Source organism: Equus asinus, chromosome 9 (assembly GCF_041296235.1).
Source record: "Equus asinus isolate D_3611 breed Donkey chromosome 9, EquAss-T2T_v2, whole genome shotgun sequence".
In the NCBI taxonomy this organism is placed as follows: domain Eukaryota; kingdom Metazoa; phylum Chordata; class Mammalia; order Perissodactyla; family Equidae; genus Equus; species Equus asinus.
In genome coordinates this window covers 81,753,814-81,778,358 of record NC_091798.1, presented here as the reverse complement: position 1 = coordinate 81,778,358, position 24,545 = coordinate 81,753,814, and the positions used below count along the sequence as shown (strand labels likewise).

The 24,545-nt window shown below is 38.9% G+C and overlaps 1 protein-coding gene across 50 annotated transcripts in view; it reads right to left on the bottom strand.

Annotated features, from left to right (window-relative positions):
* MEF2C (myocyte enhancer factor 2C) overlaps positions 1 to 24,545 on the bottom strand; it is a 166,402-nt gene that overhangs the window by 41,922 nt on the left and 99,935 nt on the right. For 28 of the 50 annotated variants that reach the window (XM_070517826.1, XM_014857053.3, XM_070517810.1 and 25 more), the window contains one exon: positions 40 to 183. The exons of the other annotated variants lie outside the window; for them this stretch is intronic. In XM_070517826.1, coding sequence (XP_070373927.1) covers positions 40 to 183 — 144 coding nt within the window. The remainder of the gene's footprint in view (positions 1 to 39; positions 184 to 24,545) is intronic. 50 annotated transcript variants of the gene reach the window in all.

The window sequence follows — 24,545 nt, the reverse complement described above, 5'->3', positions numbered from 1 at the left end:
TCAAGAGTAAAAAAAATGAAGGGTGTTCCGAGTACTTACACACAATCTTTGCCTGCTGATCATTAGATCAATATCTTCGTTAATTTTCCTGTACTTGTCCTCAGACTCAGGGCTGTGACCTACTGAATCGTCTGCATCAGGATCTGGGCTGTCACAGCCATTAAGGCCCTTCTTTCTCAACGTCTGAAATACACAATGTGGAAAGTTCAAACCTAGACAAAAGCTGTATGAAACAATCATGGGCGTTCTAGAAGTTCAAGCTGTCCAGTATTTCAGGTTGTTATTACATATGCTTAGTACACTACAGTAAAGAAACCATGGAGAGAAACCGAGAATCATTTCAATAGTGCACTCATTACTAGTTAATAATAAATAAAAGGGAAATATTCCTTTTGCAACTAAATTCAGTCAATGAACAAAGATGGTATGAGGGCTGAAGTTTCATGGTATGGAATTCATACATGCTTCATGTATCTAGTGAGAGACAATTACAGAAGAATTCAAGTAAGGTAGCAAATTGCAACATTATCTTCCCACAGAAAAATCAGAAGTCAGGACATTACACAATGCTTTCAGAATCTGTGATCGTGACAAAAGCAGAAATGTGGGAAACAGATCCCGAGTTTGAGTCGAACACTCATCGTGTCTTCCCACCCCTTGGGCTGTGCCCTTAACAGCCAAAGGCAGTAGAGAACCCAGCCCACATGTTCACAAAACGCCCGTTCAGAAGGTTTAGATGCTGTGATTATAAGGAGAATCACCTTTGTTTAGTCTGGGTGGAGTTCTCTACATGGGAAAATCTGTATTGAAATTGATAATACTGAGAGGTTATCTGCCTAAACACAGGCTGAAAGAAAAGTCCACACCGCTACATCTACGGCTTCATTATCGTGAGCCGAGTAAGGAAGCCCGAGAACTCTGAAAATGGGTAACCAAGTCAATAACTCTCAAACCGGCGAAAGTTCCTCCTGGTTCCGGCTGAGCAGGATCGCCCTGAGACTGTCTCCTGACACATGAAAGTGAGAAGTCAGTGCCTTATCTCCAACCTCCTGTCTCCTGAACAGAGGTCTGCTCTAGTCTCAGCTGTCACCGAAGGAGAAATACTAATGTAACACTCCAACAGAAAGAGTATGAGTCAGGAGGCCTGGGTTTTACTTTCTTTTTTTAACTGATGGTTGTCAACCTTAATTGGACATGATCCGATTTACAGAGATAATGCTATGTTTTTAGAGATCATAAAACCGATTAATCACACAGCGTGCCATGTTAATTATTAATAGACTAGCAACATTTCTGAATTTTCCTGGTATGACCAAAATCTTTTATAAAGAGCTGTGTACCTGTGTCTCTCATTAATGTAAAGTTCAGCAGAGCTCATCTTTATTAAAGACAGAATCACATACAAATAAAACAAAAGCTGCGACAACAAGCTAAGGAATTCAAAGCTGAGATAATGCTCCATCTTTAATTCATGCAATTGGGAAAATAAATAAAACAACATGAGTTAAAAAGGGGGTGTCAGTCTCAAAAATTTAAACTCCTTGGCTCTTATCAACGTGTAACAAATGTAACATTATTTAAAATTAGTTTCTGAGGCACTGAAGATTTTCACTTAAAATCAAACGAAGAGAGCTACCATTTCTAATACATCTATGATACACTGCGGCTCTGTAAATATTTATTAATGTTATAGTGGTATAATATAACAAATAAACATATGGTTACAGCTTATTATGTGGTAAAACGTCTGAATATTAAAATGAATATTTTGACACAAGATGATAAAATATACATTTACAATCTTGGGGAATTTATAATTGGTGGGGCCACCTGTCCTCCTCTCCGGCATAAGTCTTCCTGGAGGGTTCCTATAGTATATAAAGGACGTCACAATACTTCAGCATAATAATTTTATTTGCTAACTTAATTCCTTATGTTTTAAACTCTTTTGTTAGCGTTATCTCAACCACAAGAGGCTTCTTCCGGGTGATAACTATTTGTTGTACTATGAAGTGTTTCTGCTTTGATCTCTACATATCCTTGAGCTTTTAAGAATAATTTCTGGGGGTCTTGCATCATACTCCACATATGGTTCAGAAAAATTAACTTATGTGGAGAAAAATATGTAAGAGCAAGAAAATACTATACTTTTACAAATTTATCTGCCTATATTTCTATAAGGTATGTTAAGAATATCCTTTTTTAATTTTTAAAAAAGTTTTATTTGTGTAGTGTTTACATTTTTTAGATTATTGAGGTAAAAAATTCTTATGTAAACCTTTAAAGTCTTATCTCATATAACATGAATTTATAGTCTTTATCTAGACAGATTTTTCAATGTGCATGCAAATCTTTTATCCAATAAATCTTAATGTAAAAATTATAGTTGTTTTGATGTGCAGATTTTTGACAACAGAACGCAAGGGTTAGGAGAGGCCTATCAACTGTCATTACAATCCATCTGGCACGTACATGTGTGCTAAATATTCTTATGAAGCTTTTGGGGGTAGATATTGTGTTTGGTTTATAAAAATTCAAACATCAATTACACTTTATTGAAAGACCTCCATAAATATTAACTCATTATCTCTCACAAGTCTTCCACGAAGATATTAGGGAAACCTCATGCTAGTTCTCCAACTAGCATGGCCAAACATGATGGCCAAGCCTCTGCTTCCTTTTGGGGGCAATGTGGAGCCCCTTTCCCCTGCCCAGGCTTTCCCATGCTCCGGACGTGAGGGATGCAGGACACATCTCTCCCACTCAGAGGCAACCACAGCAGGAGATTGAACATTGAAATAAATTAGTAGAAATTAAACAAAACTAGGCTGTGGGAAAATTTTAAGTATAAAAATGTGGCTAAAATATTGACACTTCTTAAACATCAAATTTTAGACAGAGTAGGATGCTTATTGGTCAATAAAACTTAGTAGTTTATATATTAAAAAATCAACTAGATCAACAGCTTGCTTTGTACCTGAAGAATTATAAGGACTATTAGGCAAACAAAGCAGATGGCAGGAAGCCACAAAGGAAACATCAGTGATGGGGACAAGGGAAAAACAGTGGCTCATTTTCTACCAATAAATTCTTCTTATATCTGACTATGTTATCTTACAGTGAATATCACCAGTACTTTAATGAAATATTTCTACCACTTAAAGGTACACGATAGTCTTACTTCAAGTTAAACTGTGTTATTTAAAAAAGGAGCATTTTGAGATACACAAACACAAAATCCAATAGCAAATTAATATTGAGTTCCAAATTCCCATAATCACATAACCAGAACACTAAAAAAATTGTTCAAAAAATATTATCCTCAGCTGAGAGCCTGTAGGACACATTGCTGCCAAGAACAAATGATTACAGTGAAATTATAAAGCTCTGAAAATGGAAGTGATAGCACAAACTTGAATACCATAGTGTGAATGTGGAACGAGAAGAGCAGTCTTATCTTTATTATAACAATCTACAGCCGTTCAATGATGACAAAGGAAATTACTGTTAGATTCAGCCAAGTCTGTCTTTATCACAGTAATAAATAGTTGGTATAAACTAAGGGGATTACTGAATGGATAAATAGGCATTATTCCTTCAGGCCTTTTTCTAGTAAAATAGAAATCTCTGCTGCTGACCTTGGAAAGCTTCTCTGATCTTTTACAAATGTAATTGGCCAGGTAGTGCAGGCACTTAAATCATTATTCTTTTACAGGGGCTAGAAGTCCTGCATGTATATATACATTGTAAGTGTCTCTCAGCTGACTGTGTTTTGAAAAGATTTATTCTGTATGTCAAGATAAGGCAAGAGATATAGCAAACCCACCAGCTTCTCTTGCTACGTATCTAAAGAACTCTTCCGTCCAAGAACTCTGTAAATCTTGAGTGAGTCTGTACACTGGAGTCAGGTTTCCACCTGAGATTGACACTTTTAGGGGAGATCAATTGACTGCAGAGGCTTCTGGGATGTTTGCACAAGGCAGCGACTGTCATGCAGTGAGCTGAGAAAAGCCGTTTCTTAGAGAAGTAATTAGATTGACAGAAGGTGACATACTCCAAACAATAAATGGGAAAAGGAGTCCAGACAGGTGATCCAAAAACCACGTGGACTCTCCTCCCAGACATGTGGACATATGGACCCTGCATTCCTACATTTGTTCTTCGGGAACACTTGAACCACATATAAACTGACGCTGATAGGTGACAGGTGCTTCAACAATTCTAATGAAATAGATGTGGGGAACAGATTCTACTTCATTACTGAAAGGAATATAAATGAAAAAGAATACCACATGGAGCTCTCATTTCTTGTCTTAGGCATTATGTTATCAACTAGAAAACCCATTCTGTATACAGTGGTAAAACTGGTTTCTCCTTCTTAATTATTTCTCGCTAGTAAAAAAAGAAATAACTAAATTATTGGTCTTTTTCAATTATGTGAAACTACATATTTTATATTACTTCTATTTAAGTAAAATTCAGCCTCTTTCAGGGGGCCAGCATCACAGATTAAAAACTTGCAACCATTCAATTTCTTTCCATGTCTGCAATCTTAGTCCTTAAAAATGTCTAATTTCAGCATCTTTCTTTTTCTGGGGCTACCCATTGTACAGCAGAAATTTCCAATCCTTTCGTGAGAAACCCCAAAATATTCATTAATTTTTCTTAAAAGCCAAGTAATCACCCTTTCTTGCATGGCACCATGACCCTCACTTCAGAGGGCTGATGTGTTGAGGACACACGCAGGAATTATTTCTGTTAGTTGCGTGAATGTCATGTTCACACAAAAGCCAAGGAAAAAAAGACAACTTAGAAAAGGAAGTTCTTTTCCTCTGACATTACATCATTTTTGTGCTTGTCTTTCACAGCTTTACAAAGATAAGCATCTGCTCTTAACAAGCTGAATAATCTTTAGAAAGCAGAAAATCCACATAGGAATAGGAGGCGCAGTTGAAATGGATACCACCTTTAAATGAAGTTTCTATGAGTATTTTTCTAAGCATCCTCCCATAGTGGTGTGCCTATACTGATGACGCTGCTGCTTCCAGTGCCTTCCGTCTCCGGGGAGTGGCTGTCCTAAGGACTACACCCTATGACTTATTTCATTTAAAACATATTCAGCAATTATTGAAAACCTACTATGCACCAGTACTGTTTTGTGCTCTTGTTTTTTAGAGAAGCAGGTGCCACAAATTTAAACTAAAAACCTCCGAGCTGACCTATATACAACACCGTATTTTTTTTTGTGATTTCCAGCACAGATTACTTTAGGCTGGGGGAAGATCAGCTGCCAAGAAATTTCTCCATAGGTTTTAATAATCAAAACTAGGCATTGTCTGTACTCGCTCTCTTTATTCCATAGTTCTTCTTTGTTCTTAATATAGAAATGAAAAGACACATTAAAATACTGTGAATTTAGTACAATTAATAGGTAGACTTTAATTAGACAAGCAAATCATATCTAGTACAAAAGCATGAAAAAATTAAATTTCACCAAAAATTATTCATTCGTGGTGAAAATTTTAGTAAAAAATTGAAAATACAAACCTTAACAATGCTACATGTCTCTAGGTTATTGAAGCTCATTCTAACCAGATATTAACTCCTGCTGGGGAAAGGCTGGGAAGAGCTGGAGAGTTTCATTGGTTTTGTTTTTATTCATTTCTTCAAAAGATGATCTTAATATTGGACTTACAATTTTTTTCACTGAATAATTTTTCATCTTCAAGCAATGGAAACAAAAGATACTAATTAAAGATCTGAAGACTTCTAAAGTATGGAACATAAAGAAACATCCACCCTCTGCCTCCTATGGCCATGAATTATTTCATATAAACGTTCAGATGGTGACAGCACTGCTGGGACTCTAATTCTGGACAAGACCACCAGGGATCATCTGGCCCTTCCTCATGCCTTCCAGAAGGGGAGGAATAATAGTGCATAAGCAACTGGCTTTTCACACCTTGTGTCCTTGCTCAAGTTGGGCTTCTGGAATGAGCCCACCAGTACCTGTTGCCCGGATGTGGACAGTCCCCTTTCAAGGTTGAGCTGACACATACGTCATCTCCTCTCTGTAGATTTTTCTGACCCCAGGGCTGAATTAATTTCTCCCTTATTCATGTACTCACTTACAGCATACATTTTTCTGTTAGAGCCTTTATCGCACTTTCTTGATTATTTGTCTCCTTTGCTAGATCATGAGTTAATTAACAAAGCACTTTCTTTTCTTCTCTTTTGGAGTTTCAACACAGAGCAGGGCCTGAAACACTGCAGGTGCTTAGTAAATGCTTGCTGAACGAACAGAACACACATTTCCACTTCAGTGCTAATGTATGCAGAGGTTTCTCAGCTGTATGGAGGTTTCCGGCTGGTTGGAGGCAGAGATGGTAGTGGGATTTAGACCTCTCGATATACATTTACTAAGTGCAACTATGCATCAGGGGTTGTCTGTGGTCCTCTGGATGCAAAGATGCTTTTTCTGAATATATGATTAAGATAATTTGTTTACATGTTTTTCTTCCCACGAGTGAGCTCCTGGAGGTTAGGGACTGTTTACTAGTCGTCTTCTATCACCACGACTTAGCACAGGGCCTGGCACACGGTAGAAGCTTAATAAATGCTTGTAGCATTAGTGATAGACTGAATGGATGGATGAACACAACAGGAAAGAACGTTCACACGCTAGAGGAGAAAGAGTAGTCTCCATGTAGTATTTTTGAAATTGTAACTTCTTTTTTCACCGTTTCACACTATGTTGAAACTCAGTTATTATTTTACTCTAAGTAACTGTTATAAGATGACCATGTTTTGAAATGTACATTTTTTAAGTTAGCAATGCAGCACAGGCATAATTTGGACGATGTATGAAACTGATTATAACTCAAGAGATTTATATCATTGAAAACTTAAAAATTGGGGTATTGGTCTAAATATGGAATGTGAGAAAAACTGAGGATTCACGAGCCAGCCCTGATTGCCTAGTGGTTAAAGTTTGGCATTCTCACTGCTTCGGTGGCCCAGGTTCGCTTCCCGGTCTTGGAACCACACCACTCCTCTGTCAGTTGCCATGCGGTGGCAGCAGCTCACATGGAAGAACCAGAAGGACTTACAAACTAGGATATACACCCATGCACTGGAGCTTTGGGGAGGGAAAAAATGGAGCATTCCTGAAATCTTTAAGGGAAAAAAACCATAAGTATATAATCTCTGTGATGAAATGAGTAGCATGAAAGGGCATGGAATCCAGCATGGAAGGGGAAAAAAGGGAGTGGTATTTTAGGCTGAATGTATAAGGTTAGGAAAGGAAAAACAGAAACTTTTTAGGAACGAGCATGGGGAAACTTTTGTGAATGTGAGTCAGATACTATAAATCTGAAATAAGCATGTTTTAAAATTCTTGGGCAAAGTTCATCTTTTTTCCCAATTCTTGGATGCTGGTCTACTGCTCCACTATTCTCCTGGGCTTTGCCATTGGTCTTATTCTGGGCCGACCTTAGCCTGGAGGATTCATGGAAAATCAGGGTGATTTTAGGGCCAATCAGATGATTCAGGCCTCCCCAGGATAGGTCAGTGGTTTCGTGTTTTTATGAAGGATTCTTCCACCACACCTCTTCTGGAACCTGGACAAGGCACGCATCATGAGGCTGGCCTAGAATGGGACCGACACAGGGAAATTTGGCACACTTAGCCATGAAACACTCCCTGACATTCTGAATCCAGGAGAGATCTGAAGTGAAATATTAAACAGTGGACATTTTAATATATAATGGTTGAAATGCATGTTAATATATGCAGTTAATCCTAATAATCTCTATTAAGCAAGCTAAGAAAATAAAGGCTGGGATACAAAATAAAAAGCTGAAATACAAAGGATCAAATTGTAAGTAGACTTGAAAAAGGGACAATGTCAGTGATTTCTTAAATAAGGAAGGAAAAGCTAAGCCAGAACTATAAACGAAACAAAGGTTGAGAAAGAGAGGAGAGGAGTAAATTAACAAAGATCAGGAAGCAGGATTTTTGAAAGTATAAAATATGAAAGCAACTTCATCTACTAACCCTTTTAGACTCTGGCATTTTACTTGCAAATAGGTTACAGGGACAAAAAAGCAGAATCTTGGGGACACTGATTCTTTAAAAATAACACATTGAAGGATCTTTTAGAAACCATTAATGACTTATTTTTACAAAAGAAGATGTATATGTTATCTTGGGTAATCCGAGTAAGGTCAAATCATTATTTTTGTTTCCACGTAGGCTCTTTTCTAGTTGTTAATGCCTTTTTATTGAAGTTGGGTCAATGCCTGATTAGTCATTTGAAGTGGGAGTAGTTTGCACTGCCTGGATTTATCCGTCAGCTCGGGACTACAGTTCTGTCACCATGCTTCCTCATTTCTATAGGATTCCCATGACCTCTTCTACCACAGCATTTAGTTTCTCATTTTTTTTATTCCAACCTACCCCTCTATCCATTCCCTCCCATCTTTTCTTTCCCTAGCAAACATCACAACCCAGTTGTTCAAGCTGGAAACCCAGAAAACACCCTTGACTCCATCATCTCTTGACTCAACTGTCACTGTTTTTTTTATTTGGTCTCCCATCCTTAGTCTGTTTGTCCTCTGGCCCTCACGTTCCAGTCAATCATCCTTCCTACTTTTGGCAGGGTCTCATTAAAATGCAAATCTAACTGTATCACTGTTTTCCTTATAAACCATGGCGGTTCCCGACAGCCACACTTGTTAGTTTGCCCAGGAAGCCCTCCACCTGCCCCTCCAGCCTTGTTTCCTCCCTTCTCCCCCAGTGTTCTGGGTTCTGTCAAGGTGGAACTTCTTACCATTTCTCAGGTCAGGTAGGTCCCTTGATAATACTGTTTCAATATATGTCATTCATTCCTGTCTGGAATATCCTACTTTACTCCTCCTCTCTACCACACAAACCTTAGTCATCCTAGGATATCTATTACCTGATGCCAATGGCACTTGCTCCATGAAGCTTCTTCCTCTCTCTCCAAGGCACTTAGGGACTCCCTTCTCTGTACCCCTACAGTCTTTGGCTTTTTCTGTGTTTTTTAAAAATTCTATGTGGTCTATTATATTCTAATTTATATTTTAACATGTCTGCTTCATCATTAGATAGGGAGTTCTATGAGGATTGTGTATCTCTGTCCCTAACGGAGGGTCTGACAAATATATGTGGGCTCACTATAGGCTCACAGTAATGGTTGTTCACTGGATAAATGAATAAGCAAACAAACTTGACAGTCATACTTTCTAACAGTCACAGACTAATTGAAATGAGTTGGATAGTTTCCTAAGATGACAGCGTTATTTGTTTTAATAAGATTATTAAGTCAAAATGCAAGGAGCACAACTTCTGGTTAAAGAAATCTCTATGCTCACTTCATGACTGTGGCACAGGATATCCCTGTGGGGGGAGAGGGAACAGAGGAGGTGACACAGACTATTGTAAATGGGGCACAGAGATCTGCTCAGCTCCTGGGCCTTTTGCGGCTACTGGTGCTCTAAGTTACCACCAGGTGAACAACATACTGAGAGCCGAGAGTACTACAGGAGGTGCTTTCTCTCATTCTCTTCTCTATTCCTAGGTTTTCCCTCTGAACAAGGGCATTACCTTTGATGTAATATGCAGAATCTCTGTGAGTTGGGATCTATAGTTTATCACTAGCTTATCTGGAAAGCAGAGGATATACAGAGCATATGAAAAGGCAACACAGATGAAAAGATGTGAGGCGGGCCACTGACTGACTTCCGTCATGACAATTTTGATCATACCTGAGGATGGTACTTGAGATACCCAAATCCTCACTTCTGAGATAGCCAGGGACTCCCAGAGGAAGGTTAAGTTGTTTCCCCTCCTCACACCTCTCTCCCACCCTGGGCCTCCTCAGGCTGAAGAGAGGTCAAGAGCTCCAGTGGGCTGGACCCTGGCCCACTCTCTCCTGGGCTGGCCCTTGGCCTGACGGGGAAACCCTCTCTTGGCTGTTCACCCTTAATACTGTAGTTTCCATGTGTTACATCACAGGACCAACATATATCACTAACAGATTTCAGTCTGGGACATCACTGAAAATACTTCACCAAGTTCTTGTCTGTTCCTCAATGTATTAAGTGACAAAGAGAGAGCTTTTCGAGGACCAGTTCTGGATCGTGAACATAGACTTTATTTATGGTATCTTCAACATCTTCCCCCAAAATACCTGACATTCAAACCTTTTTTCTGATTGATTTATCTCTCTTTTCAACAGACCAGCGTGCTCTCCAAGTCATTATAAGCCATTCTATATTGAAACTTTTTAATAGAAAAGTTTTGGTTTTGGTTATTCCATAGTGATTTGACAGCAATGATGGGAGAGGGCCTCCTATACTCTCCAGCTGGTGTACCCCGTGAGGATGCCCTGTAAAGACAGCCTAGATACTAATCCTGAACCTGTGGTAAATCATCCGAAAGACAGGTATTGACAACTGTGTTCGCACATGCTGCTCAGTACCCATATTGCTCTGACACATTAAAAGCATGCTGAGGTACCAGGACTGCAGAGCATTGCTGGGACTGCGTGAGAACAATATACAAGTTACAGCTTCCATGGCTGTCGGGGAGGGAGGGGTCTCACTGTGTTAGAACCAACCTCCGTGAGAGCAGAAACTTTTGTCTTTTTCACCTCTGTATCTATAGCAATTTGAGTGTGCCCAGCACACGGATGACATTCAATAAATGTTGTTGTTGTTAACAAAAGAAGAATGGAAACCGGGGCTGCAGCGACAGACGTTCTTATTAAAAATGGAATCACCATGGGAGCTGAAAACACACAGGGAGCAGTCGCTGGATTTGTACTCAGACTATGTGCTGCTTTCATCCCTAACCAACCACTTTTCCTCACCCGACCATCTCCCATCCTCATACATTAATTTAAATTATAAAAGGAAAGCATCATGCAGACTAGAGAGTTAATGGAATTAATGTGTCTCTCTTTCGTACTTCCCCAGAACTTTGTAATTAACATTTATTTCATAATGTCGTTCTCTGTATTGTTGTTTTTATCTCATTTTATAGATTATAAGATCCTTGTAGACAGGAAGTGTCTCTTGAGAGCCTTCTATCTTTGGCAACAAGTGCAGTACCTGGCAGTAGAAACGCTGTAACAAATTGGTTAACTCTTCTGGACAGGTGTGCTGTGGGAGAACACAGCTAAGGAGAGCCTGATGACATATCCTAAGGAGGCTCAGAAAGATTCAGCAAAAGTGACTGGGGATCCAAGCTTTCCCCTTCCTCTAATGCTGAGCCTTCTCTCTCTCCCTTCAGCACCAGGAATGTTTGCTAGGTCTGTCAAAGGCCAGCAGCCTTGGTCTCCAGCCTTACTCTGATTACTTGTCTCCTTTGATGTAATATCCTCCTGGGACTTGATTCATGCAGTATTAACATTTTCATTTTCTTGGCTGATATAGTGGAAAACTTTCTGCATAACAGAGAGTGCTCAAAATGTTAAGGGTGGGATGGTCACTGGTCAGGGCTGAGCCAGTTCAGCCAGTAAATGGAAGAACCCATGGGGCTCCGTCAGACCTGGTGTACGGACAGGAAACCAGCATGTGCTCCCAAGTGAACAAGAGGCCAGCAAGTTTGGCCGGAAGTCAAGATCTGGGCAAGAAGGCTCCTTCTAGGGTCAAAGGGTTGTCCTGGAAGAAGAGGTGGTTGTACTGGGTGTTAGGTTTATAGGGTATTGTCCATTGATCAGGGAACAAACCCCCACCCACACTCATACAGGCATTAAGAAAGTCCCTCAGCCCAAATCTCCAAAACGCACAGCAGTACACTTATGATGCCCCTGCCTTTCTCTTCTGCAAATAAGTTTATATTGGTTTATACCCCTTAATCTCTCCCACCACTTTAACAACTACTCATGGGGAGGGACAGAGTCTAATCTATTTATCCTACATAGTTGTTACGTCATGACCACAAACCTAATACGTGGATTGGTAATAAGTGGTGGATTTCACGGTCAACTGCCTTGGGTAGGTGTCCAGCCAAGAAAGTTCGTTAGAACTGTACTTGTTAATATCAAGGCGCTTCAGATAAATAAAATGTGCTTCAAAATAAAAGTGCTTCAGAATCCTCAGGAAGTTGCTCAGTCTCAGCCCTCCTTTGGGGGCAGTTTGCTGTTTTTATAAGGCACAATGATGTCCTTCTTGTCACTGTCTTTATTTAAACTAGGCTGACCTGCAGTCCCATTCCAGCCACCCACTCCGCAGGGCCTCTGTGCCTGCCTCAGGCTCCACGCGGACTGAGCTCCCTGAGGGCAGGAGCCATGCCTTCTAGCTGGTAACCCCAGGACTAAGCAGAGCACCTGGCCCTTAGAATTTCATCAATGAATGTGAATTCTGAGTGCATTAATCAAAAGGCCTCTCTTTGCTTTCCTAACAATCTAATTATTTCCAGCTGGTACCAGGAAAAATAAGCAAACTACGTATCTGTAGGGCAGACATCAGAAGTGCCAGGAGCGTTTCAGAGTTAGGACCCTTCACTCAACTTTCCACAGGGACTTGTCCTCTAGTTTCCTGTCTCATTTGTTATTGGGGCCGCTGTCTCCTGGACTCACAGTGTAGTTCCTGCTACTTCAAAGTATTGATATGAAGGGTCCTTTCTCATTAGTGTAGGCAATTATGAGTTGAGTGTAATGATTAGAAATAAATAGTACACAAGCCATCTGCAAAACAGATTCTGAAACTACCTAATATACACTCCGTTATGGCAAACTGAGATCCTTCCTTCTAGATTAAATACTTACAAATAAAATGTAGTTCATGAGAAATGTTTTGGAAAGCCTAGTATTATTAATGTCAAGTGCTGATCAAGGCCTACGTACGCTGTTACCTTACTGTTTTATGTGCAGGTTTAATTTTTCTAAATTTGTTTCCCAATTAAATTAACTATTAAAATAAAATTAAATTCAATTTATTTTCCTTATGTTATGAATGCCATCCATATATGAATCCATGGTCCAGAATCTTAGACCAACTTGTAGTTCACAAAATCACATTTCCCACGACTTAATGTATTACACAGGTGAGTAACATTCTCAGGTTTTGCACTCAGTCACCTTGAATCATGTATGATGCTACAAAAGCTGGAGAGAGCATTGAGAAAGGAAAAACAAAGGTACAGAGAGTCAATATTTAAGAAAAGGAATGACAAGAATGGGAGAGAGAGGATAAACAGATGATAGATAGAAAATAGATGTTGGGAGGGAGGGAGGGAGGAAGGGAGGGAGCCTGAGCAAGAGAGAGAAGTTGAGAGGGTTGTGAAAGAGAGAGGGAAAAAATAATCAAGTGAGCACATCCAGTGATCCCTCAGTATGTGAGCTGGCCTCTCCTCGTGTCCGGGCTGAGCACTTTATGATCTAACATAAAGCTTTATCACGGGCCATCAGCACTTTTGCTCAGCCTGATACCCACCCCTGGCAGCGGCTCGGCACCTGTTGTCCAACTCAGCGAGGCCCCGTGGCGGCTGCCAGCCCCACAGACTGCTCTGTCCTCTGGCCCCAGATGGCCTTCTCTGGCAAGTCTCTGTGGCCTTGGGCTCCTGGCCCCCACGGCGTTAGCTGCCTGCTTCTGTAGTCATGACGGCTTTAATAATTTCAGGCAATATCACTGGAAATGTACTGCAACCTGATTTTTAAGCTTGGTATTTCAATTTCTATAACTTATGAATTCTCAGTGATTTTGTTAGTTCAGTGGTGAACTTAGATTTTTCATTTGCACAATAATTTCTTCCATATTATCCATTAGGTAATTATAAAAACAACATTTCCTGTTCTCTGGCATGAAAAGGAAATTAAACCAGTCTTCCCGCACTCTCAAAATATTAATTTTCCCCTTAATTGAACCTGTTCCTCAGTAATAACACCTAGTATTTATCAAGCAGTTACTATGGGCCAGGGGCTGAGCCGGCGGCTTCGCATGGGTCTTTTTTGAATCTTCACAACCACTCTTCCAGTATGACTGGCGTTCTACAGATGAAGAAAAAGAAGTGCCAAGTGGTTCGAGAACTTGCTGAAGCCCACCCAATTAGTGAGTGGCAGAACCAATTTAACGAACTCGTGGACAAGTTGCAGCGTTCACGCTTTTAGCTCTTCGGCTATTCTGCCTCTGCACGTTTGTACAATTATAAAGATCGCTTAAATTACTGCTGTTTTCTTCGAATACTTACTCTCAGCTGAAATCGGTGAAACGTTTGACAAATATTTTTTTATAAGGGATATATTGTAATAGAATTCATTTTCTGATGAATAATCTTATCTAAAATGTTTTCCCTACTGTTTTATTGTAATATCCACTGAAGAGATGGGGAGCCCCCTTCAATAATATTCAGGTTGCAGCTACCCAGTTAAAATGAAGGGTAGGTCTTTGAAAACCTAAGGCAAAGAAAAGGTTGCTTAACTTTTTTGCCTCCTGCATTTTTAAAACTAGGAAGGAGGTCCTTTGCAATAACACCGAGGCTGTACCCGTCTGGGTAAAATGAAGTGTAGGGTTGTTGCCATCATTAAAATAAACCCAGCAAGAACTTTAAGTCTCTGTTACTAAGAAAAAAAGTTTGCTTTATATTTTTCAGTGCCTATATTCTTCAGATTCACAAGCTAACTGCTCAGCTCTTCACCTCAATTTGCTTGAGCAGAAAAAGGATGCCAAGGCTGATGGCTGTGAGATGACATTTTCGTGGGCATTGAGAGGTAGGTTAGGGCAAAGAGAAAAAAACGTATGCTTTTATGGAGAAACTATTGTTTCTCTCTGAGCAAAGCTATGGGATCCTGGAGAGATCTTGTATGTATTATAAAAATTCTTTTTTTAAAACATAGGGACACAGCTCTTTGATTTCTTTTGTTTTCAAAATGGTATGGATAACACTGAGTTACTTTATAGGCCAGCTGGGAGGAAAAGTAAAAGAAATGACTGTAGAAGTGCCCATTTTTTTTCAACAGTTACGAGGAAGACATAGCAAAATGTGATTCTTAAGTGAAAATTTCCCAAAGTCCCAAGGAAAAGGAGAAAACTGCAGGGAGAGCTTCAAGAACCGCAAGACTTGGGTTTTTGCATTTTGTCAGAAAATCCGCTCTGTTAGTCAAAGTTTGGGGAAGGTCTGGCACGGCCCTAACTCTGCAGAGCAGTGCCACCCACAGTCACCGACTCGGCTTCCGCAGTGGCTGAACTGGCCTGTTTTCTCTGGAGGTCTCCCCAGCCAGGCCAACACATGAGTCTCTCAGATGGGAAACTGGATTTTTTGAAAACTGAAATTAAACAAAGTTGTCTAACATTGAAAAGAAGTTTACAATTATGATACTTGGCTTTTTACACGGGTTTAAAGTCAATTTTCTGCTGCATAAATAATATTAACCACATATTAACCACCTAATAGTTTAAAAATGCCTCAGCCAGCCATCACCATCATTCTGAATAGAATCCCACTTCTTTTTAAAGACCACGGTTAAAAGATGAGGAGAAAGAGTTCCATTAAAAGAGGAAGCAAAACATGGTTCAAAGTCTGTTTCCATGAGGTAATACACGCTATTGACTAATGGTCAGAAGACTCCAATCTACACGGAGATGAAGTCTGAAGTTAAAGCAGGTGGCTGGGAGAAGTCAGCAACCTCCCCCGACCCCCACTTTATTGCATTCCTTTATTGCTGAATCCAAAGGGCCAGGGAGAAATCAATGAAAGTTGTTTGACAAACTTGTACACAGTGAGGTGGAAGTTATATATCTAAGTTCATCTGCTGGAAACTGTCAGGCTCATGTTAACTGCATGTGTATGCGTATGAATCTGTGTGTATGTATATGCGTGTGTGCACACGCAGCATGAAGCTAAAAATTTCGGAAGGATCTTCAGAATTATTTCTGGGTAGATGTATTTCTGCATAGCTATTTTTATCCTCTTTCCTCCAGAAGGAAATATTTCAATTTCACAATTTAGACCCCAGAAAAGTTAGGTTGCTTTATTGGAGTATGTCTGCAAACTGAATGGTGTTATCTAACGGAAAACAAATTTCTTCCCCTAATCATAATATTACAAATAATTTGCTATCAGAGAATTTATTACATTTTTCTCTAATATAAAAACCTCTCATACTTGTAGGAACTCAGTTGTGGAAAGCACTAAAATGTTTCCCTATTTCTTCCAATGTTGATCAGCAAGTGCTCTAATTGCAGTAGCCAGACATCAGGTGCAGAGTTCAGAACCATACATTTTTGCACCTTGTATCAGTCAGAGAAGGGCTCTGATGGTCGTCTTTCCTCAAATCACAGTTCATCTTGCTAAATCTTCAGACGGCAAAATAGATGTGGCTCAAAACAGTGTCAAACAAACATCATTGGTTCAGACAAGATCTCCTTCCGCCAGTAGCGATATACATTGCGGGTATGTGCCTGGAATATTTAAAACACCTGTTCACTTGGAACTAAGCCAAATGTGTAATAACCTTAGAGAGTGCTTGGCTCATTTCCAAGAGCATGTATCGTTACCGCCATCAAAATAGAGAGGGAGCTGGGTCAAAGATACACGCTACAAGCAATGTAAGATAGATATATTTTATTGCTAACAATATCATCACACTAAACACTGTTCGCTGGCTAGTATTTTAATGAAATCAATTAGTTCTTGTGTGTCAGAAAAGAAACTGGCAATGTAGGGACACTCTTGTCTTAGCTTTGCTAATTACATTTAGGGCCTCAAAATCTCACTAAACCTCCCCCTCTTCCCTCCCTCTTCCTAACCCCCCCTTTTCATCAACTAACTGGGCTCTTCCCTGGATACACAGTAGTTCAAAGGGAACACCAGGGGATAAATGATATTGCAACTTTGTCTACCAGAATTCACCGACAGAACTTGGGCAAGCCCCTTTATCCCACACGGTTCTACCTATTTTTTTTTCAATTCTGTTTTGACTTTACTTAATAGAGTTATTTTGTGACTCCTAGTTTTTACCTTTCTCTATCTTTTCCCTAGTTTTAAAAATCTGTATAGTGAAAGTCATATCTCTCAAACATTTCGTAACTTTACTACACAAGAAATAGTTATACATGTATTACATATAACAATTTACAAAATGTGACATTTTGTCTGAATGTAACCACAAAATATACTGAAGATTTCAATGTCCAGGTTTATGGATATGTGTGTGTATGAAAGAGTAAAAAGTTAAAAGTTGTGCCCAAAGTTACACATGCAGGAAAGGAAATAATACGTCTATGAGTCTCATGTGCCCAACATGTGCTAAAGGCTATATATGTACACTACATAAATAAATTCTTACAAAATACAAAAAGTGAGATTTATTATTCCTATTTTACTGTTTAGCAAGCTGAAATTTGGTGGAAATTTAGAAACCTGTCCAAGAACATGGAATTTATGAAAGTGGTAGGACCCAGGTTTGTCTGACTTTAAAATTTGCATCTGCCCCTTTCCTCTGTCATGCTGTCTTACGATGAAAAGGCTGGCTGTTAGATTATTGACATGAAAGTGTGACGGTAGAGTTTTTATATTTGGCAGTATTGTATCCAGAATCCTGACTTGTTTATGTGTTCACTGCCAGTGCACACACTTCATTAGGAACTTCTAAATTTTTAGATTTTGATTTCTTCTCCAATTTAATCTAGAGAAGCTTACATAGTTTAAACACATCTCCTGAGGCCTCTATAATGTGCTCCTATAATGCACTATATATGACAAATAGTCCTCAGTCAGAAAAATGCATGTGCATATTATCGGTGCAAACTGAAATTAGATGCATATTTCAAAAACAAGTTGTTTTATATTACACTCATAGATGTTTATAAGATGTGGAAATGGCTTAAATATATAAGTATAATGAAAGATTTTAGGCTTTTTAGCATACACACATACACAGAGGTTACTTACACAAATTAAAATATTTTGGCACTTCCACTTTTTACAACTAAATTGCTTCTGTCTAGAGAGAGTTACATTTTTCAGTAGAATCTTCCTGAAGAATTGGTTGTCATTAAGCTATCTTACTTCTTGACACACACAGTGTCTTTCTCATACCTACTGTACTACATCTAATTCCACACCAAATGAGCGCTTGATTTACCTGCATCCTCTTCCCCATTTACTTTTCCATCTTTCTTACAGCTCCTTCGGTAGGTGAACATTCTATTCATAGCAAGCTAATATTTTTCATGCCGTTGCTCATTTCTTCTTGTGGATCCTTGCATAATTGGTCTCTTGAAAGGTTTGCCCACATCCTCTTCATCAATTCATAACCATCTTTTTGAACTTGACTTGTTTGAACCAAAAAGTGACCACCTATCATGGCGACCCTTCCTGGCTCTTCAAATATTCTACTTCCTAGTAGTTATTACTTGATTACAAGGTATCACCATCATCTTCATCACCATAAGTCTCACTACGTGCCAGACTCTGTTCCAAGCATTTTATAAATGTTCAATCACTTAATTCTCATAATAACTATGTACTAGGTATTATTATCAACCCCCATTTACAAATGAGGAAACTAAGACACAGAGAACCTAAGTAAGTTGCCTGGGAACACACAACTAGTAAGCAGTGGAGATGGGGTAAGAGCTCAGACAGTCTAGCTCCAGAACTGATGCTCCCAACACTATGCTAAGCTGCCTCCCCCAAATAGCTCAGTGCCGTTATGTTGCTTTGTCCAGTTGATTCACAGGTGTATTTTCTACCTTAACTTGACTGCAAGTTTTGTGAAGTTAAAACGTCTTCCAAACTTACATCTCTCCTAGCATCACTATGAAGCTACGTACGTCCTAGGAATCTAATAACCGTTGCTTGAATAAAAATATCTACAGAGAAAAGTGAAGTAAATTTCTAAAATATACATACTAGAAGATCACTTTTAAAGTTGAAGGTAAAAACGGAATTCAGATCTTGCATGCTTTAATTAATAATTCAGAAAATGAATCTGTCATTGGTTATCACTAATGAAATGGCCATATTAATTTCTTTGCTATCATATTTAATAGTTTTTAACTGTCATTATAAGCATTGATGCATAGAATAAACATATCTTCTCTTGTTTAAACCAAGCTGTTTGGGTTATTTTGGCTTCTGTTACAGATAAATAATACTGTAGACATTTCAAATCCCCAGTGACTAGGGGGAAGTCAAACCAATATTGGCTACATAATACATAAAGCATGGATGCAAATTTTATAGCAAAGAAATTAATTATTAATTTATATCTGTTTACTGTAACAAAAATTTGTTGTCAGCTTTTCTTGAAGTTTAACAATGCTTGAGTCAAGAGCAATAAAGCATATATGAAAATATCACTGTTTAATGTAAAAATGCTACTAAAACAATTATATTATTTAATGTTATACTATTTACTATATGGAGTAATTCGTGCACTATTCTCTTTAAATGATAGTCTAACAGTTACTATAGCTCATACCACTATATAGCTAGCAATATTAAAATACTTTAGCAATTAACAAAAGCAAATATTTTCCATATTACAAAGGTTTTGCTGAAGAGTCAGAAATGAATATAATATCAAAGGTAATTATTTCCAAAATTGAACTTATCCTACATAGTACAAATGACTCAACAATGAAAATTTTGTTCAAAAAGCGTGCATATAAAAGGCTTTGTCCCTGGTATGTCGCTCTAAGTGGCTCTCTATCTAGGTTGAAAACGGCTATGCAGGGTTGTATGTCCTATTTTTCCATGCCTGCAGTAAAGATACAATATGGGAATTCAGCTTGGTAATTACTAATACACCACACAGACACAATTACACCCTGTATGCTGCATGAAGGAATCACTTGTGGTCTGCATCCATTATAAAGAGCAGTAGGGGGCCACCACGCAAGACGGCAGAATGCTTTACAAGACGGAAGGAGACCAGAAAAGTCGATGTACACAGATACAAGGACCTTGATTCTTCCAGCAATGATTTAAGTCTCTTTCCATCAATTATCGTCCTTTGTCTCAAGAGTCTTATCACCAGCAGCATTACAGGAACTGAACACAACAATGCGCAGACCCGTATAACCCCATGAACTGTGCTGACATTTCCACACCCTGTTGCTATGTTTGACCTGGTTATTCAGATTACTTAGGCAAAACAAAACGGAAAAAAAAAAGGCATTACCATTGCAAAACTGGCCCATGTATTTTTTTTTTACGGCCTACTCAGAATTCCATTTCTCTAAACTGAAAGCCATCCGCCTCTCAAAGTGCTTTCTTTCAAAGTAGTTTCGACTCCATTAAAAAAATTAAAAATGAAAATCTGCCAGGGTGAAAATCATAATTGTAAGACAGAGATTAAATATTGGTGTATCAAGGGGATTTATACTTAACAAGAGGATTTTCTATCTAAGGGAGCTAAAACTAAAATAAGTCAGCTGCTCTCTTCAACTACGATGAGTCACAGGAATAACTTTCCGTGAATCCTTTAAAGTTCCGAGTTTTATTGCAAGTGGTGAGCAGTTTTTATCGTAACAGTTTCCTCTTAATTATTACATGATGTACATTACGCTACAATACTTTCATTTAAGATGCTCTTTTAAAATACATCTTACAATTATGAATTTTTAAGACCCTAGGAAAGTTAGTTATGGCAATTTGTCAGGTTCTGTGAAACAAAGGCTTGTCTTTCAGAAAATGTTTACAACCTATGAGGAAAAAAAATGTGTCCTGGGGCTAAAATGTTTATTGGCACCTAGAAGTCTGAAAAGAGAGTCAGGCCTGTGGTTTTTTGAGGGCACTTTATCATTGCCCGCATTCTCAAAGGTTTCTCTGAATGAATAGAACGGGATTACTCAGCCTTCTATTCCACGCCTATTCCTCTCCATTTTCCTTGGCACGATGAGAGCCAAGCTATTTTTAGTTAGGCAGTTTTCTATTTTTAGACAACTACCAGTTAGAAGACATTTGTTAGGAAAAAATTTAAACACACACACAAAGGGAGGAGGGAAAGGAGCTTCCTTCACATATTGTAAAGCAGCCTTCAACCTGTAACTCCAGGCATTTCAGCTGCTTTCAATCTTGGAAAAATAAAGAAAAATTCAGAGTTCAGGGTTTTAAAAATAAACCTACCCTCTGGCAAACAGACCAAAATACAACAAGCTGTTACTATGTGAAACAGTGACTACAAAAACAAAGAACATTCTCCAATGATTAAACTGCAAGAAAAGTTGTTGAATGATTAGGTTATAAGAATGTTACCCAGGCATGTAACAATTTTCCACCCTCTCAGCCAGATGTATCATGTTGTAGAATTTAGAGGCGGGGGGGGGGAGAAAACCTCATCTGTAGGTTAAAACAAGGATGAGGGATGTAACTTTAACATCTTTAACCTTCCCATTCTCAGAACAAGAGAATCTTTTATGGAACTTAAAGGCAATTATATTCACTGCATTTTTCTAACATTTGTATTCTATAGAATTTCTCTAAAAATTAAAAACACATATTTACAGAGAAAGCATACATTAAAAAATCCAGTGTCAATGGGAAACCAAAATAAAGGCTGCTGCATATATAGGTACACACTACACATAAGTGTGTGTATCTATGTGCATGCATTTATATGTCTATAGATCATTACCTTTATTAGTCTCGCTTTTACTTTAAATGGGAATAAATGGCTTGCAGACTAACCTAGATTATCAACTTCTACTTATCATTCAAAGTCATGCTTTCATCTATAATCCACTGTGAGATGTTTTCAGGCGCTCACAGTTCTAATGACTTGTGCCTCAGCCATCCCATTGCACTCTGTTTACGTCTTGTGGTTCAGACCACTAGGTAGGATAGTCACAGATGCATCATCAGTAACCAGCCCAAGGTCTGGCACATGGTCTTCATGTTCATCAACATATGCTGAACGAAAGAAAAAATCCTGTGTACGTTTTGTCCACATTGGACTACAGGCTCTGGAGGGCAGTGGACGTGTCATCATCATTGTCGCATTGCCCACACTCTCAGAACAATGCCTTGCACATAGAGAACATTCAAAAATGCTTGTGGAAAAGAAAATCAATCCACTGGCCTTTGTTAGATTTTCTTAATTTATATAAAATGCTATAGTTATTTATAGAAGAATGCTATATTTATTTACGAAATGATATATTTATTGATATAAAATGGTATATACTTATTCCCAAATTAAGAATTTGCTCCTGCTCTCTCCTTTGGTTAAACAGCTTTTATTACTGCAATTTTTTTCCTTGATGTTGAAAATAAAAACTCGTTACACAACTTCACAGTTTACGATTGGCTCTGACACCTTTTACAGCCTGCAATCATCACGACAGCCCTGTGACGTCGGGGGACAGTACTAACTCAGAGGAGGAACCTGAAGCACAAGAAGGTTAAATAACTTGCCCCGGGTTAGGGGACTAGTGTGTGATGTTGCTCTAACTAGAACTTAATTTCCCTCCAAATATGTGGGGCTCTTAAAGTTCTATTTCCTACACGTAAAATTTAGAAGGTTGCTTCTCATGATAATGCTTCAATAACATTCTTTAGGAAAATCACTCTGCAGCTTTCTTTTTCCCCACATGAAGTTCATTCAGAACCACCGCATTGAGGGAGAGTCACGTCCTGAAGCCTGGATGAAGACAAAATTCCTCACATACCTAAACTGGGACAATCAGGAGAAACTGTGTGCATGTGTCCTCTTTGCCTTCCTGTTGGAAAGTTCAGAATCGACCTAGCTTGTTTCTGCTTCCCTATGACTCTTCTCTCCTGCCCCTTCCTCCATTTTCTCTTCTTCCTCAGGGTAATTCCAGCTTCAGTGCTCCCTCCATCCTCTTGTCTCTCTCCACAGAATCACATTTACTTTAGCAGATTTCTTGTTCCCGGGAGTAAACGCTAATGGAGAGACTCAGCTTTCCTGATGGGTTTCTCTGCCCTGGCACAGACCTGACACACAGTGGGCACGCCATAAACGCCTGCTGTAGGAGTGAACAATGAAATGGCCGCGTGCATCCTCTCCGGTTTACATGCCCTTTACTCTGTTGTCTCCATCAACCAGGATGCTTGTTACCTCTGTGAACAGGAGCACTGGATTCCGCAGTTTCACCCCTACATCAGCGCTGTCCAATAGGAGGTTTCTGCAGGGCTGACGTTTCTACACCTATCCTGAACAACATGGGAGCCACCAGTCACATATGGCTACTGAGCACTTGAAATATGGCTAGTGAGACTAAGGAACTAAACTTTTAATTTTATTTAATTTTGATTAATTTCAATTTAAATAGCCACACGTAGCTAGTGGCTACCTCTCTGATTAGTGATCTGTATCATTTGATCTGAAATCTAGTTATATTATCCAAAGAGAATTCCCCTGAGAGATATGACTGGGTTTGTAATTGTCAGACCACAGGTGCTAAACATATCATTTAGTTACAAATGTGGACAGTAACCTTGAAAGGAGTTCGGTTTCTGGAACTAAAAAGTTACCCAGTGGGATTGATTTTGGTTTAGTAGCCGGTTTTCAGGTTAACTCTGCCCTTCATTCTTCTCTCTGAAATGGTTTTCCTGAGGCTGCAGTGGTGGCATTTGTTTACGTCTAAGGAGTGATTTGCATGCTATTTTGAAAAATAAATTATCTAATTCAGAAATTCTGGAATAAGAGTTACTGTTATTCATTCATATATCACTTTTTTTGTAACAATGTTTTCTTAGATACGAGAAAAAACCCCAAAACCCACTGTACAGTTTACTGTTTACAGTGTTTCTTATCCTAAAACAGTAGCTCTAAATAGTTACTGAGTTTATTTACTAAAACATAAAGATAAGAGATTTAATTGATATGAAGAGGCTTTCAGAATCTAATTAACCTCCCAGCTAGTCATTAACTCTGTGACCTTTAGAAATAATTGACAGGGAATTTTTTTCCTTATTCAGAACTTCCATCAGGTGGCTGAATTTCAGGGTAACACAGAATACACTAAATGCCGTTGAGACATGACTGGATAATATGCCAGATTGCTATTAGTAAAATGAGATAGATTTCCAATACTATAGTCAATCTAGCTAATCTGTTGTATACATATGCAGCATTTGCCTCATTATAGTCCTTTTAATGATGGAGTCTTAAGTCTTTTCCCAGAATGTTCCATGAATTACTTTGACCATGAGGATAAGGAGGAAGGCACAGCTGCCACTACTCTCTGCACCATGACACACCCCTAACCAATCACCTCACATTTGCCCACCGAGTCTGGTCTCGGACTCAGAATCTACCTTAATGAGCGCTCCAGGCAGCCACTTCCAGCTGCTGGGCACTCACAAGGGAGAGGACCAGGCCAGGAGATGCAGTGCTCACAAAAGAGTCACTCATCTCACTGAGTAATGGCAGGCCTTTTATACTGTACTTCCAAAGAAATCAAAAGCACTTGCTTTCAAGAATTAGTTTCACCAAATATCAGTTTTAAAAATCTATTTTATGGTATGATTCTAACCCACAGTAAAACCACAAAGAAGAAATGTTCAACAAACGTACTTTCAAAATGGACGCTGAAGAAAATAGATGT